This window comes from Microcaecilia unicolor, chromosome 3 (genome assembly GCF_901765095.1).
Source record: "Microcaecilia unicolor chromosome 3, aMicUni1.1, whole genome shotgun sequence".
NCBI lineage: Eukaryota > Metazoa > Chordata > Amphibia > Gymnophiona > Siphonopidae > Microcaecilia > Microcaecilia unicolor.
The window spans coordinates 532,366,074-532,380,871 of NC_044033.1; the positions used below are offsets into that span (position 1 = coordinate 532,366,074).

A 14,798-nucleotide genomic window follows, 5' to 3' on the forward strand; every position below is an offset into this window, starting at 1 on the left:
TATCTTGACTGGAACTCCAACTCGATCCAGACTCAGCATCTTGGCTGCCACTGCTGCAACTCGCTCCGGACTCAGCATCTCGGCTGCCACTGCTGCCACTCGATCCGGACTCAGCATCTCGGCTGCCACCTCTGCCACTCGATCCGGACTCAGCATCTTGGCAGGCAAAGCCCTTCAGGCTGGACTCAGAAGTTTGGCGGGAAAAATCAGGAAGCCACCTTCTTTCAGCTTGGGCTTCAGGAGTATCCCGTAGGGTTGGCTCCGAGAGGAGTTGGAAGCGGTAAAAGAACAGCTTGGTAGAGGGATCAATAGCAGAAACTGGGTTTTCTTCGAACCCAAGCCAGGAGACACGCCTTCTTTCCGCTGCAGCTTCAGGAGTATTCTTCAAGGCTGGATCAGACAAAAGTGCAACCCGGTAATCCTGGAGTGTCAGAAACGGATCCAGATCAAAAATGGGGTTGGAACTGGGATCCAAACTGGTACTAGGAGACTCAGTAGACAGCGCCACTTGAACTGGATGCAGAGACTTGACTAGAAGCGCTGCTTGGACTGGACTCGGAGGCTCGGTCAGAAGCATCCCTCGGACTGGACTCGGAGGCTTGAGTGGAAGCGCCACTTGAACTGGCATCGGAGGCTCGGTCAGCAGCGTCCCTCAGACTGGACTCTGAAGCTTGGCTGAACGCGCTGCTCGGACTGGATTCAGAGGCTTGTCTGGGCGCACTGCTTGAACGGGACTGGACCCCTGCTGGGCCCAGAGCGTGGAATTCCCAAGACGTCTTCTCTCAGCGACAGCTTCCGGAGTATCCCACAAAGCTGGATTCAGGACAAGGCTGCGGCGATACTCTGAGAGCATGATGAAAGGGTCCATATCTGAAACTGGGTTTTCAGCGATTCCAAGCCACCGGACACGTTTTCTCTCAGCTGCCGCTTCAGGGGTCTTCTTCAAAACAGGATGAGACAACAGTTTCCCACGATACTGACGAAGAGTCATAGAAGGATCAAGAACAACGATGGAGCTGGACCCCAGCTGGGTCAGCTGGGCGGGGGTTCTTGCCGGGCTCATGGCCTTTGCAATCTGTCAGGTTCTCAGGTTCAGAGCCCGCGGGGCCGGGCTCTGGAGCAAACGTGAGCCCTTGGGCTGCTGACGAGGAGCGACAGCAGCAGGCAAAACCCACCAACTAACACTGGGTAAGCACACCGGCAGGGACTGCAGGCACTGCCCAGCGAACCGGAACACATGGACTGGAATCCCCCGGACTGGAGGACACAGGACTGGAACACACACCGGACCGGAACACACTGGACTGGAGCACACCAGACTGGAACACCCTGGACTGGTCCCCCGGACTGGAGGACACAGGACCGGAACACGGGACTGGAGCACACTGGACTGGTCCAACAGCTTCACCTGTACTTAGCTACTAAGCCCCCCAAGAGTTGAGCTCCTGGGTTCGAGTAGCCGACAGGACTTACTGGATACCGGATGACATAGGGACCAGGACTGGAAACAGAAGTGCTCCTAACCCTAAACTGATCTACGTGCTCCCAAGCCCTAAACCAGCAGGAGTGTTCCTAACCGTAAACTGACAAAAGGACTTCCTAAGCCCAATACTAAAACAGGAGCTCCTAATCCCTGCTCAAGAAAGGGACTTCCTAAGCCCTAAACTAACAGAGCAGGGAACTAAACACAAAGCCAACACAGGTGCTACTAAGCACCAAGCTACAAGCAGAGCTTTACACTAATAAGCTAAACACAGAACTAACCAGCTACCTAAGCACTGCTCTAGCAAGCTAGATACAACTAACAAGGTGCTTCCTAAGCACTACTCTGGCAAGCAACCAGAAGAGCTCCTAGCACTAAAAGGGAAGACAGGGGAGCCACAAGGAAAAAGCAGTGAAGCTAACACATAAGCCAAAAGTGATTCTAAATCACCAAACACCAACAGCAAAGACTGCAATGCTCCCAATAGCACAAACACCAGAAGTATTTCTAACAGCAAACTCTGCAGTGTTCCTAACAACACCAAACCCTGAAGTACTTCTATCAACAACAGAGCTTCCAAAGCCCTACACACAGCAATGCTTCCAAAACCAAGAGGGAAAAGCAGGGGAACCATAAGGGAAAAGCAGGAAAGCTAAACACACAGTCACCAGTGCACACTACTGCACTAACACTAACCTGGACCTTAGCAAAAGTAAGCAGGGAAACTAGACACAAAGTCAGAAGTGCACACTGCACCACCCTACCTAAAGCAAACACCACTGTTGCAAAGGCTCTGAAGGAAACAACACCACTTCCTTATCAAGGCCCTCCCTGATGATGTCACACTCCCTAGACCTAGGCAAAAGCACACTGACCCAGAGAGGCCCAACCCACACCAGTGCAACACTGTGAAGCATTTGAAGCCAGTACACCCAAAGAGAGGTAGAGCAACTCAGGCAACACACACACAGGTGCAGTATAGTGAAACAATTAGAGCCATGCTGCTGGAAGCTGCCAGCACAGAGAGACAGAGCCAGCTCAGAAAGGACAGAGAAAAGAAACAGAAGCCAGCTAAGAAGCTGACCCCCAGGAAAGAGGTAAGTTTGAGAGGGGTTCAGACCCCAATCATAACACCAGGGTTGCGCAGCGCTGTACAATTAACAAAGAAGGACAGTCCCTGCTCAAAGGAGCTTACAATCTAAAGGCTATTCCCTACCTGTAGAACAGTCTCCCATTGGTCATTCAGCAGGAGATGGATTATAGGGCCTTCTGGAAGAAAACCTGCCTCTTACCTACTTAAGCAGAAGGTTGCTGGCTCTGACTGTTATCTTACAAGCAGTGAACCAGGTCTATTTCTTGCTATGTATTGTTGAACATGGATAATATTGTACACTAGTAAAAGAGGCCCGTTTCTGGAGCAAATGAAACGGGGCTAGCAAGGTTTTCCTCCCCAACATCCCCCCCCTTCTCCCTCCCTCCCTACCTCACTACCTGCCGACCCCTTCGTCATTCTGACGCCATTGCTCTGCACCTCCTGAACACACCGTACGACATTGCTCCGCCCTCGGTGTGTGACGCCATTGCTCCGCCCTCGACGTTATCACATTTACGCAAGGGCGGGGCCCCGAGACTTGGCGATTTCGGTGGTTTCACCACCACGAACCCTTCAAACCCGTCTTGAAGGAAGTGACTTCAGTGGCTTGGCTTCACTGACGTCAGTGTCTTCAGAACGTTGAGGGTGAGTTTTATTATATAGGATAATTTGCTGTTCTACATATGATTGATTTTGTGGATAGCACTGGATCTATTTTGCTGTTCTATGTATTGCTTTAATTCATGGTTTTCGTTTTCTATTTTTGTTTTTATTACGAAGACACTGAGTTTGCCTTGCTTAGGACTGCAGAGACCTCTAGAGGCTGTTCCATACTAACATAGCTTGGCCTTTTTCTTACCTAAGCCCTAATAGAAAAAGGGATGAGCCTTCTGCCTTGAATGACAGTGACAGGGGGAGTCACCCCTTAGAGGGAAATCTGAGGCAATATAAATAACGAGCCCAGAGGGAAGAGTAGTGTGGAACCAGGGTCATAGCATGTCAAGTTGCTGTACTGATCAATGATGGAAACAGGAATGGGGAGCAGACCATCAACATTAGGTAAAGATATCTGCTTAGAGGGAACTGAAGACAAGTGTCATCTGGGGCTGATCCCACCTGAAAAGACTCATTTCAGTCTCTATAATAAAGCACTCAGGGAGCATGGACTGTATCCAAAGACCCTCTCCCAGAGCAAGCGTTAAGTCTGTTTTCTAATGAACTCAACACAGTTGTTCCTAAATATTTTTCCAAGTTTGACCAAAGAATCCATGTTCCAGTAAAGACTTTAGTTCAGAACTGAAATGCTGACCTGGACTATCTTATGCAGCATGAGTGGGTTACAGTGTCAATCAGCCTGCCAGCTCCAGCACGTCCCAGCCCTGACCCCTCATATAGTCCTAAAATTTACTAAAGTAACCTGCCCTGATGTTTTGTGGGCAAAAATAAGGTTAAACTAGGAATGTTGTACACCACTGTGTGATTTTTAGATTAATGTAAAGGTGATCTGTATATGTTTAAACAAATTTAAGTAGCATTAATAGCTCAGTAATGATCTGACATTGTGGCATGTCCACTTCTGCCTCCACACTGCTCACTGCAGTAGAGGCAGCTCATTGCACTGCATCTACCTCTCCTACACAATGGTCATTACAGTGGTGACATCCATCTACTACTACTACTATTTAGAATTTCTATAGCGCTACAAGGCGTACGCAGCGCTGTACAAACATCTGGACTGCATCCACATACACTTCTCACTGCAGTACCAAACTCTCACAGCAATGCATCCACCTCCATCCATGCACTGATCACTGCATTCCCCACTGCCTACACACTGCAGTACTGACCTTTTGTTCCTCCTATCCACACACACTGTTCACTGCATTCTCCACTGCCTACACACTGCTCACTGCAGTAGGGGTATCTCATTGCACTGCATCTACCTCTCCTACACAATGGTCATTACAGTGGTGACATCCATCTGGACTGCATCCACCTACACTTCTCGCTGCAGTACCAACCTCTCACAGCAATGCATCCACCTCCATCCATGCACTGGTCACGTCAGTACTGACTCCCCATAGCAATGCATCCACCCCCATCCATGCACTGATCACTGCATTCCCCACTGCCTATACACTGCTCACTGCAGTACTGACCTTTTGTTCCTCCTATCCACACACACCGTTCACTGCATTCTCCACTGCCTACACACTGCTCACTGCAATACTGACCTTTTGTTCCTCCTATCCACACACACCATTCACTGCATTCCCCACTGCCTACACACTGCAGTACTGACCTTTTGTTCCTCCTATCCACATACACTATTCACTTCATTCCCCACTGCCTACACACTGCAGTACTGACCTTTTGTTCCTTCTATCCACACACACTGTTCACTGCATTCGCCACTGCCTACACACTGCTCACTGCAGTACTGACCTTTTGTTCCTCCTATCCACACACTGTTCACTGCATTCGCCACTGCCTACACACTGCTCACTCCAGTACTGACCTTTTGTTCCTCCTATCCACACACTGTTCACTGCATTCGCCACTGCCTACACACTGCTCACTGCAGTACTGACCTTTTGTTCCTCCTATCCACACACTGTTCACTGCATTCGCCACTGCCTACACACTGCTCACTCCAGTACTGACCTTTTGTTCCTCCTATCCGTACACACTGTTCACTGCATTCCCCACTGCCTACACACTGCTCACTGCAGTACTGACCTTTTGTTCCCCCTATCCACACACACTGTTCACTGCATTCCTCACTGCCTACACACTGCTCACTGCAGTACTGTCCTTTTGTTCCTCCTATCCGTACACACTGTTCACTGCATTCGCCACTGCCTACACACTGCTCACTCCAGTACTGACCTTTTGTTCCTCCTATCCGTACACACTGTTCACTGCATTCCCCACTGCCTACACATTGTTCACTCCAGTACTGACCTTTTGTTCCTCCTATCCGTACACACTGTTCACTGCATTCCCCACTGCCTACACACTGCTCACTGCAGTACTGACCTTTTGTTCCCCCTATCCACACACACTGTTCACTGCATTCCCCACTGCTCACTGCAGTACTGTCCTTTTGTTCCTCCTATCCACACACACTGTTCACTGCATTCCCCACTGCCTACACACTGCTCACTGCAGTACTGACCTTTTTCTGCACAGTGTCCATCTCTGTCTGTACGCTGCTCGCTTTGGTCTCTGCTTTTGCAATCTCACGTCTGCTCTGTACCAGGTGAGTCTGTTTCTCTGCAAGTTTCATCTGGAAGACACAATGTTTATTTAGGCAGCTGCATGAGATCTACATCCACAACCTAGTCCATGTATATTCCTGTGTGTTCACGGGATGCCAAGTGTGCACAGAAGGGACAGGTGATTTTTTAAAATGTATATTACATCGGGGGGGGGGGGGGGGGGTTTGATGTATTCACTGTTTACCAAGAAACAGAGAAAGGGGAAACCCTTCAGAACAGAGTATTTGACCCTTTGTGATACATTTGCAGCTGTCCTGGGTAAATGCAGGAAATCTCAGTATCACTGAAGGATACTGATGCACAACTGAAAGGAAACTCCAGGCGGGAAGATTTAGCAACCACATCTGGAAATATTTCTTCATGGAATGCCCCTTCTTGGCTGGTGAAAACAAAGACAGTCATGCAATTCAGACTAGAGCATGGTAATGAAGCACAGGGTGGCAGCTCGGCTCATGACAGCTGCATTGGATGGCTTTTGTTGCTGAGAATGTGTTGGGGTGACTCGGGGACATAGCCAGTGGTGGCTCTCAGCTGGCCTGGGACCCTCTACCTCTTCTCTCAGGTCCAGCCACCAACTGGCTGCACCATTCCTGTAGCCTGCAGAGATCCCCAAGTCAGCTGAAGAAATGCAGAGCCACCTCCCAGTCAGCAAAGCATTGCAATCGCTGGTAGCACTGGGACCAGTTAACACTGGTACCAGTGACTACTATGCTTCTCTCAGCTTGGGGGGGGAAGGGGAGGGCTTTGTATTTTTTTTTAGCTGCTGTGGCTTGGGATCCTTCTAGATAAATTATGTTTAATTTTAGTAGGGGATATGGGGGACGGAGGGAGGAGGAAATGGGATACCTACAGGCAAATGATCAAAAGCAAACGCCGGCGCTAGAGGCTGTTAGCGCCATTCTAGCGCTGGCGTTTCCTACCGTCCCATGATCAGAGCCCTCGAGCACATGAAACAATGCGCTCAAGGGCTCTTAGCGCAAGTAGCCTGCAAATGCATGCTAATCAGTGCTTAACGCATTCACCCCCAATGATCAGCGTCCAGCGCACCAAAGATTGGGTCGCTGGCCGTGACAAACCCAATGCCAGCTCTGAGCTAGCGTTAGGGTTTGCAGATCATTGGGGAGGAATGGTGAGCCCTGTCCAGCAGGCCCCCATTCCCCACTACAGCAAACCTGCCAGCGAGGGCAGTTGAGGACGTCCAAAATTTGGACGTTTCTGTGACGGGGCAGTCGAGGACGTCCAAAATTGGATGTTTCTATGAGAAAGATGTCTTTCTCATAGAAACATCCAATTTTGGTCGTCCTTAACTGCCCATTGCAGAAACGTCCAAATTTTGGACATCCTCAACTGCCCCGTCACTAAACCTCCGACACCCCCTTGAAATTTGGCCGTCCCTGCAACAGGGCAGTTGAGGACATCCATCTTCCGATTTAAAGATGGGCGTTCTTCTCTTTTCATTGGTCTCCATCCCAGTTCTGTCAAACAAGTGCGGGAGGATTGCGCTGAGCGCATGCTAAGGCACAATTCTCCCGCACTTCTACCCCATGAGCAGAGATAATTGTGCTGCCTAAATTTGCATGCATTATCTCTGATCATAGGTCTAATAGCGCCCCGCGCTGTTCCAGCGCTATTTTAGAGCGCTGTTTGGAACAGTGCGGGGCTTTTGATCATCTGCCTGCTAGTGCCTAAGCAACAATATTGATAGGAGAAAAGTGGAGTAAACAATCAGAGAATCCAACTAATCACAGCTTGGAGGAAAAAAAACCATCAGGGCCCCTTTCACCAAGCTGCGGCAAAAGGGGGCCTGCGGTGGCTTCGGTGCATGTTTATGACGCATGCTGACGCCCCCTCTTACCACAGCAGGTCTTGTTTTTCTGCAGGAAATGGCCAAACGGCAAGTAAAGCACTTGCCACATGGCCATTTCAAGGGGGAGCCCTTACCGCCACCCACTGAGGTCATGTGGCACTTCCCAATTACGCTGGGTACACACCGGAAAGGATGGCGCACTGGGGGTGGGAAGTAGTGCCGGGCTGCTGCGGTAACCCGCGGTACTTCCGTCTCACCACCGTTTTGTAAAAATGGCCCTTAATGCCCTAAATCACCCACTGTGTATAACTTCCACTGGGTCGGAGCTCAGAGAATAAAAGCCCCACTTATTTGATATTGTCCAAAATATTGTCAGTTTTCACCAGGAGAGGTGAGGCCACCCTCCTTAAGTCTTGGTAACAATCACATAAACTAAAATGTGGTGGTCACATGAGCAACAGGGTTGTCATAATACAACCGAGGCCCTGTTTCGCTTCCAAGCTGCCTCAGGGGAAACTGTAACCTCTCACTATGGCCTTTTGAGAGTATTGTTTACCTTGGTGAGAAGTTGCATTTTCCCCTGAGGCAGCTTAGAAGTGAAATTGGGCCTCTGCTGGCAGGTGATTGGACAACCCTGCTGCTGGTGTGAATGCCACATTTTACAATTTATGCGATAAGTAAAACTGGAAAACTGTATAATGGTAGAATCTCTTTGTGTTGCTACCAAGACTTAAGAAGGGTATCCTCACCTCTCCGAGTGAAAAGTTTCTAATCTCCTTATTTTGTTTCAGATGTTGGTAGTTCAGAAAAATTAACAATATTTTGGATTATTCCAAATAAGTGTATTTTTTTTCCCTCTGGGAAAAGGGAAAGGGACTTGATATACTGCCTTTCTGAGGTTTTTGCAACTACATTCAAAGTGATTTACATGGTATATTCAGATACTTATTTTGTACCAGGGGCAATGGAGGGTTAAGTGACTCACCCAGAGTCACAAGGAGCTGCAGTGGGAATCGAACCCAGTTCCCCAGGATTGAAGTCCACCCCACTAACCACTAGGCTACTCCTCCACTCATTCCACCAATAAGAGCCAACCTCATCAGTGATGTCACAATGGCTTGATTGCCCAATACTTGGCTCACTTCTGATATTGTGATGTCACAAGGGAAAGGGGGAAAGGGAAATGGGACTTGATATACTGCCTTTCTGAGGTTTTGGCAACTACATTCAAAGTGATTTACATGGTATATTCAGATACTTATTTTGTACCAGGGGCAATGGAGGGTTAAGTGACTCACCCAGAGTCACAAGGAGCTGCAGTGGGAATCGAACCCAGTTCCCCAGGATTGAAGTCCACCCCACTAACCACTAGGCTACTCCTCCACTCATTCCACCAATAAGAGCCAACCTCATCAGTGATGTCACAATGGCTTGATTGCCCAATACTTGGCTCACTTCTGATATTGTGATGTCACAAGGGAAAGGGGGAAAGGGAAATGGGACTTGATATACTGCCTTTCTGAGGTTTTGGCAACTACATTCAAAGTGGTTTACATATATTCAGGTCAGTGGCGTAGCCAGACTGCCAATTTTGGATGGGCCTGAACCCAAAGTGGGTGGGCACAAAATTTTCTTTCTACCCCCCTCCCCCAGCAAAATTTAGTCACGCTAATCAGATGCATTTGTCACACAGGGTAAAGTGCTGCTTTTCAGTGCATCAGATTTCAGAAAATTTATTTAATAGCCTAACACCCTTTTCAATGAGCTTTCAGAGGCCAAAACCTCCTGCTTCAGGTCAGTATAATGCTGTTATGGTATCCTCTCCTGACCTAAGGAAGTATTGGTCTCTGAAACGTTATTAACACCATATTACTTTATCCTAAATTAAAAATAAAATCATTTTCTTTACCTTTGTTGTATGGCCATTTACTTTTTCTCATTGTGTTGCTCCCAGTCTCTAGATTCTGCTTTCCTTCGTTTTCGCTTAACTCTTCTGCCAGGGTTTCCTGGCCATTTGTCATTTTTCTCTCCTTTTTCTTAGCTTTCTTCAATATTTTTCTGCCTCTCTCTGTGTCCAGATTTAATTCATTCTTACTATCCATTCTTTAATTTCCTTCATCTACTTATGGCTTTTCATCTTTTTCTCACCCTTGTTCTCCCCATGCCCCTTCCTCTTATTCTCCAGTCTTTCACTACTCCCCTTTTCCATCCAGCAGCTCTCCTCTTTCTCTCCCCATCCTTCCAGTCTCCCCTCTCTCTCCCCATCCTTCAAGTAGTCTCCCCTCTTTCTTTCTGCATCCTTCCACCCAGTGTCACCTCTTTCTCCCTACCCTTCCATCCAGCGTCTTCCCTCTTCCTCTCCCCATCCTTCCATCCATCTACCCTCTCTCCTGATCCTTCCATCTAATGTCCCTCTTTCTAACCAGTGTCTCTGTATCACTCTACCCTTTTCTGTTCAGTGTCCCTTCTCTCTCCAACATCCTTCCAGTCCTCTCCCCTTTCTCTCCCCATCCTTCCATCCAGAGTCTCTCTCCCCATCCATCCGTTTTCCCTCTTTCTCTGCCATCCTTCCATCTGTTTCTATCTTTCTCCCCATCCTTCCATTTATTTTCCCTCTTTCTCCCCACCTTCCATGTTTTCCCTCTTTCTCGCCATCCTTCCATCTGTTTTCCTCTTTTCTCCCCATCCTTCCTGTTTTCCTCTTCTCCCCATCCTTCCATGTTTTCCCTCTTCTCTGCCATCCTTCCATCTGTTTCTATCTTTTCTCCATCCTTCCATGTTCCCTCTTTCTCCCATCCTTCATGTTTTCCTCTTTCTTGCATCCATCTGTTTTCATCTTTTTCCCCATCCTTCCATCTATTTCCTCTTCTCCCCATTCTCCTTCATGTTTCCTCTTTCTCTGCCATCTTCCATCTGTTTTCCCTCTTTTCTCCCCATCCTTCATGTTTCCCTCTTTCTCCCCATCTTCCATGTTTTCCCTCTTCTCTGCATCCTTCCATCTGTTTTCTATCTTTTCTCCCCATCCTTCCATCTATTTTCCTCTTTTCCATCCTTCCATGTTTTCCCTCTTTCTCTGCCATCCTTCCATCTGTTTTCCCTCTTTTCCCATCCTTCCATGTTTTCCCTCTTTCTCCCAATCCTTCCATGTTTCCCTCTTCTCTGCCATCCTTCATCTGTTTTCTATCTTTTCTCCCATCCTTCCATCTATTTTCCCTCTTTTCTCCCATCCTTTCATGTTTCCCCTCTTTCTCTGCCATCCTTCCATTCGTTTTCCCTCTTTTCTCCCCATCCTTCCATGTTTTCCCTCTTTCTCCCCATCCTTCCATGTTTTTCCCTCTTTCTCTGCCATCCTTCCATCTGTGTTCTATCTTTTCTCCCCATCCTTCCATCTATTTTCCCTCTTTCTCCCCATCCTTTCATGTTTCCCCTCTTTCTCTGCCATCCTTCCATCTGTTTTCCCTCTTTTCTCCCCATCCTTCCATGTTTCCCCTCATTCTCTGCCATCTTCCATCTGTTTTCCCTCTTTCTCTCCCCATCTTCCATCTTGTTTCCCCTCATTCTCTGCCATCCTTCCATCTGTTTTCCCTCTTCTCTGCCATCCTTCCATCTGTTTTCTATCTTTTCTCCCCATACTTCCATTTATTTTCCTCTTTCTCCCCATCCTTCCATGTTTTCCCTCTTTCTCCCATCCTTCCATATTTTCCTCTTCTCTGCCATCCTTCCATCTGTTTTCTATCTTTTCTCCCCATCCTTCATCTATTTTCCTCTTTCTCCCCATCCTTTCATGTTTACCCTCTTCTCTGCCATCCTTCCATCTGTTTTCCCTCTTTTTCTCCCATCCTTCCATGTTTTCCCTCTTTCTCCCCTCCTTCCATGTTTTTCCCCTCTTTTCTCTGCCATCCTTCCATCTGTTTTCTATCTTTTCTCCCCATCCTTCCATCTTTTTTCCCTCCTTTCTCCCCATCCTTCCATGTTTTCCCTCTTTCTCTGCCATCCTTCCATCTGTTTTCCCTCTTTTTCCCCATCCTTCCATGTTTCCCTCTTTCTCCCATCATTCCATGTTTTCCCTCTTTCTCTGCCATCCTTCCATCTGTTTTCTATCTTTTCTCCCAATCCTTCCATCTATTTTCCCTCTTCGTCCCATCCTTTCATGTTTCCCCTCTTTCTCTGCCATCCTCTCCATCTGTTTTCCCTCTTTTCTCCCCATCCTTCCATGTTTTCCCTCTTTCTCCCCATCCTTCCATGTTTTCCCTCTTTCTCTGCCATCCTTCCATCTGTTTTCTATCTTTTCTCCCCATCCTTCCATCTATTTTCCCTCTTTCTCCCCATCCTTTCATGTTTCCCCTCTTTCTCTGCCATCCTTCCATCTGTTTTCCCTCTTTTCTCCCCATCCTTCCATGTTTTCCCTCTTTCTCCCCATCCTTCCATGTTTTCCCTCTTTCTCTGCCATCCTTCCATCTGTTTTCTATCTTTTCTCCCCATCCTTCCATCTATTTTCCCTCTTTCTCCCCATCCTTCCATGTTTTCCCTCTTTCTCTGCCATCCTTCCATCTGTTTTCCCTCTTTTCTCCCCATCCTTCCATGTTTTCCCTCTTTCTCCCCATCCTTCCATGTTTTCCCTCTTTCTCTGCCATCCTTCCATCTGTTTTCTATCTTTTCTCCCCATCCTTCCATCTATTTTCCCTCTTTCTCCCCATCCTTTCATGTTTCCCCTCTTTCTCTGCCATCTTTCCATCTGTTTTCCCTCTTTTCTCCCCATCCTTCCATGTTTTCCCTCTTTCTCCCCATCCTTCCATGTTTTCCCTCTTTCTCTGCCATCCTTCCATCTGTTTTCTATCTTTTCTCCCCATCCTTCCATCTATTTTCCCTCTTCTCCCATCCTTTCATGTTTCCCCTCTTTCTCTGCCATCCTTCCATCTGTTTTCCTCTTTTCTATCCCATCCTTCCATGTTTCCCCTCATTCTCTGCCATCCTTCCATCTGTTTTCCCTCTTTCTCTCCCCATCCTTCCATCTGTTTCCCCTCATTCTCTGCCATCCTTCCATCTGTTTCCCCTCATTCTCTGCCATCCTTCCATCTGTTTTCCCTCTTTCTCTGCCATCCTTCCATCTGTTTTCTATCTTTTCTCCCCATCCTTCCATCTATTTTCCCTCTTTCTCCCCATCCTTCCATGTTTTCCCTCTTTCTCTGCCATCCTTCCATCTGTTTTCCCTCTTTCTCCCCCTCCTTCCATGTTTTCCCTCTTTCTCCCCATCCTTCCATGTTTTCCCTCTTTCTCTGCCATCCTTCCATCTGTTTTTAATCTTTTCTCCCCATCCTTCCATCTATTTTCCCTCTTTCTCCCCAATCCTTTCATGTTTCCCCTCTTTCTCTGCCATCTTTCCATCTGTTTTCCCTCTTTTCTCCCCCATCCTCCATGTTTTCCCTCTTTCTCCCCATCCTTCCATGTTTTCCCTCTTTCTCTGCCATCCTTCCATCTGTTTTCTATCTTTTCTCCCCATCCTTCCATCTATTTTCCCTCTTTCTCCCCATCCTTTCATGTTTCCCCTCTTTCTCTGCCATCCTTCCATCTGTTTTCCCTCTTTTCTCCCCATCCTTCCATGTTTCCCCTCATTCTCTGCCATCCTTCCATCTGTTTTCCCTCTTTCTCTCCCCATCCTTCCATCTGTTTCCCCCTCATTCTCTGCCATCCTTCCATCTGTTTTCCCTCTTTCTCTGCCATCCTTCCATCTGTTTTCTATCTTTTCTCCCCATCCTTCCATTTATTTTCCCTCTTTCTCCCCATCCTTCCATGTTTTCCCTCTTTCTCTGCCATCCTTCCATCTGTTTTCCCTCTTTTCTCCCCATCCTTCCATGTTTCCCCTCATTCTCTGCCATCCTTCCATCTGTTTTCCCTCTTTCTCTCCCCATCCTTCCATCTGTTTCCCCTCATTCTCTGCCATCCTTCCATCTGTTTTCCCTCTTTCTCTGCCATCCTTCCATCTGTTTTCTATCTTTTCTCCCCATCCTTCCATTTATTTTCCCTCTTTCTCCCCATCCTTCCATGTTTTCCCTCTTTCTCTGCCATCCTTCCATCTGTTTTCCCTCTTTTCTCCCCATCCTTCCATGTTTCCCCTCATTCTCTGCCATCCTTCCATCTGTTTTCCCTCTTTCTCTCCCCATCCTTCCATCTGTTTTCCCTCTTTCTCTGCCATCCTTCCATCTGTTTTCCCTCTTTTCTCTTTTCCTCGACGAGGCCCGCCCTGCATGCCAGCGCCAGCCCCAGCCCCAGCCCCAGCTCCCATTGCCGGCCACTGCTGCTTTTCCTGTTGAGCAGCAGGGCCGGCGCTACAAAAAAAAGAAGCGCTAACGCTAGGGACGAAAAATGTTAAAAAAAAAAAAAAAGCGCGGCACCGGCAGGCACTCTCTAGGCAGCCTTGAGGCATTGGCTGCTGGCTCGCAGGCTCCTCCCGTCTCTTACGTTACTGCCCCTGCGTCGCTCCAGGGGCAGTGATGTAGCCTGCGAGCCAGCAGCCAATGCCTCAAGGCTGCCTAGAGAGTGCCTGCCGGTGCCGCGCTTTTTTTTTTTTTTTAACATTTTTCGTCCCTAGCGTTAGTGCTTCTTTTTTTTGTAGCGCCGGCCCTGCTGCTCAACAGGAAAAGCAGCAGTGGCTGGCAATGGGAGCTGGGGCTGGCACTGGGCGGGCCTGGGCTGAAATTGGGTGGGCCTGGGCCCAGCCAGGCCCACCCGTAGCTACGCCCCTGATTCAGGTACTTATTTTGTACCAGGGGCAATGGAGGGTTAAGTGACTTGCCCAGAGTCACAAGGAACTGCAGTGGGAATCGAATTCAGCTCCCCAGAATCAGAGTCCACTGCACTAACCACTAGGTTACTCCTCCAGCAGTGGGATTTGAACTGGCCACCTCTGCATATCAAGACCAGTGCTCTAACCACTAGGCTACTCCTCCACACTCTTTCCAATGATCAATACTGCTCTGACCCAGTGGAAGAATAAGGGGAGAATTCATCAACGTGTGGTAAAAGATCGCCTTTTACCACACCTTCATTTTCCGTGGGATCCCAGTACCACAGATTGCTGAAACCCATGGTAAAAGAATTATCATGCTTGTGAGCCACCTCGCAAGTAGCGTTATT

At 48.1% G+C, this 14,798-nt stretch overlaps 1 protein-coding gene across 1 annotated transcript in view; it reads right to left on the reverse strand.

Moving 5' to 3' along the window:
• The window catches only part of LAMA4 (laminin subunit alpha 4), a 225,100-nt gene that overhangs the window by 157,694 nt on the left and 52,608 nt on the right, over window positions 1-14,798 (reverse strand). The window contains exon 10 of the mRNA XM_030199221.1: window positions 5,755-5,865. Coding sequence (XP_030055081.1) covers window positions 5,755-5,865 — 111 coding nt within the window. The remainder of the gene's footprint in view (window positions 1-5,754; window positions 5,866-14,798) is intronic.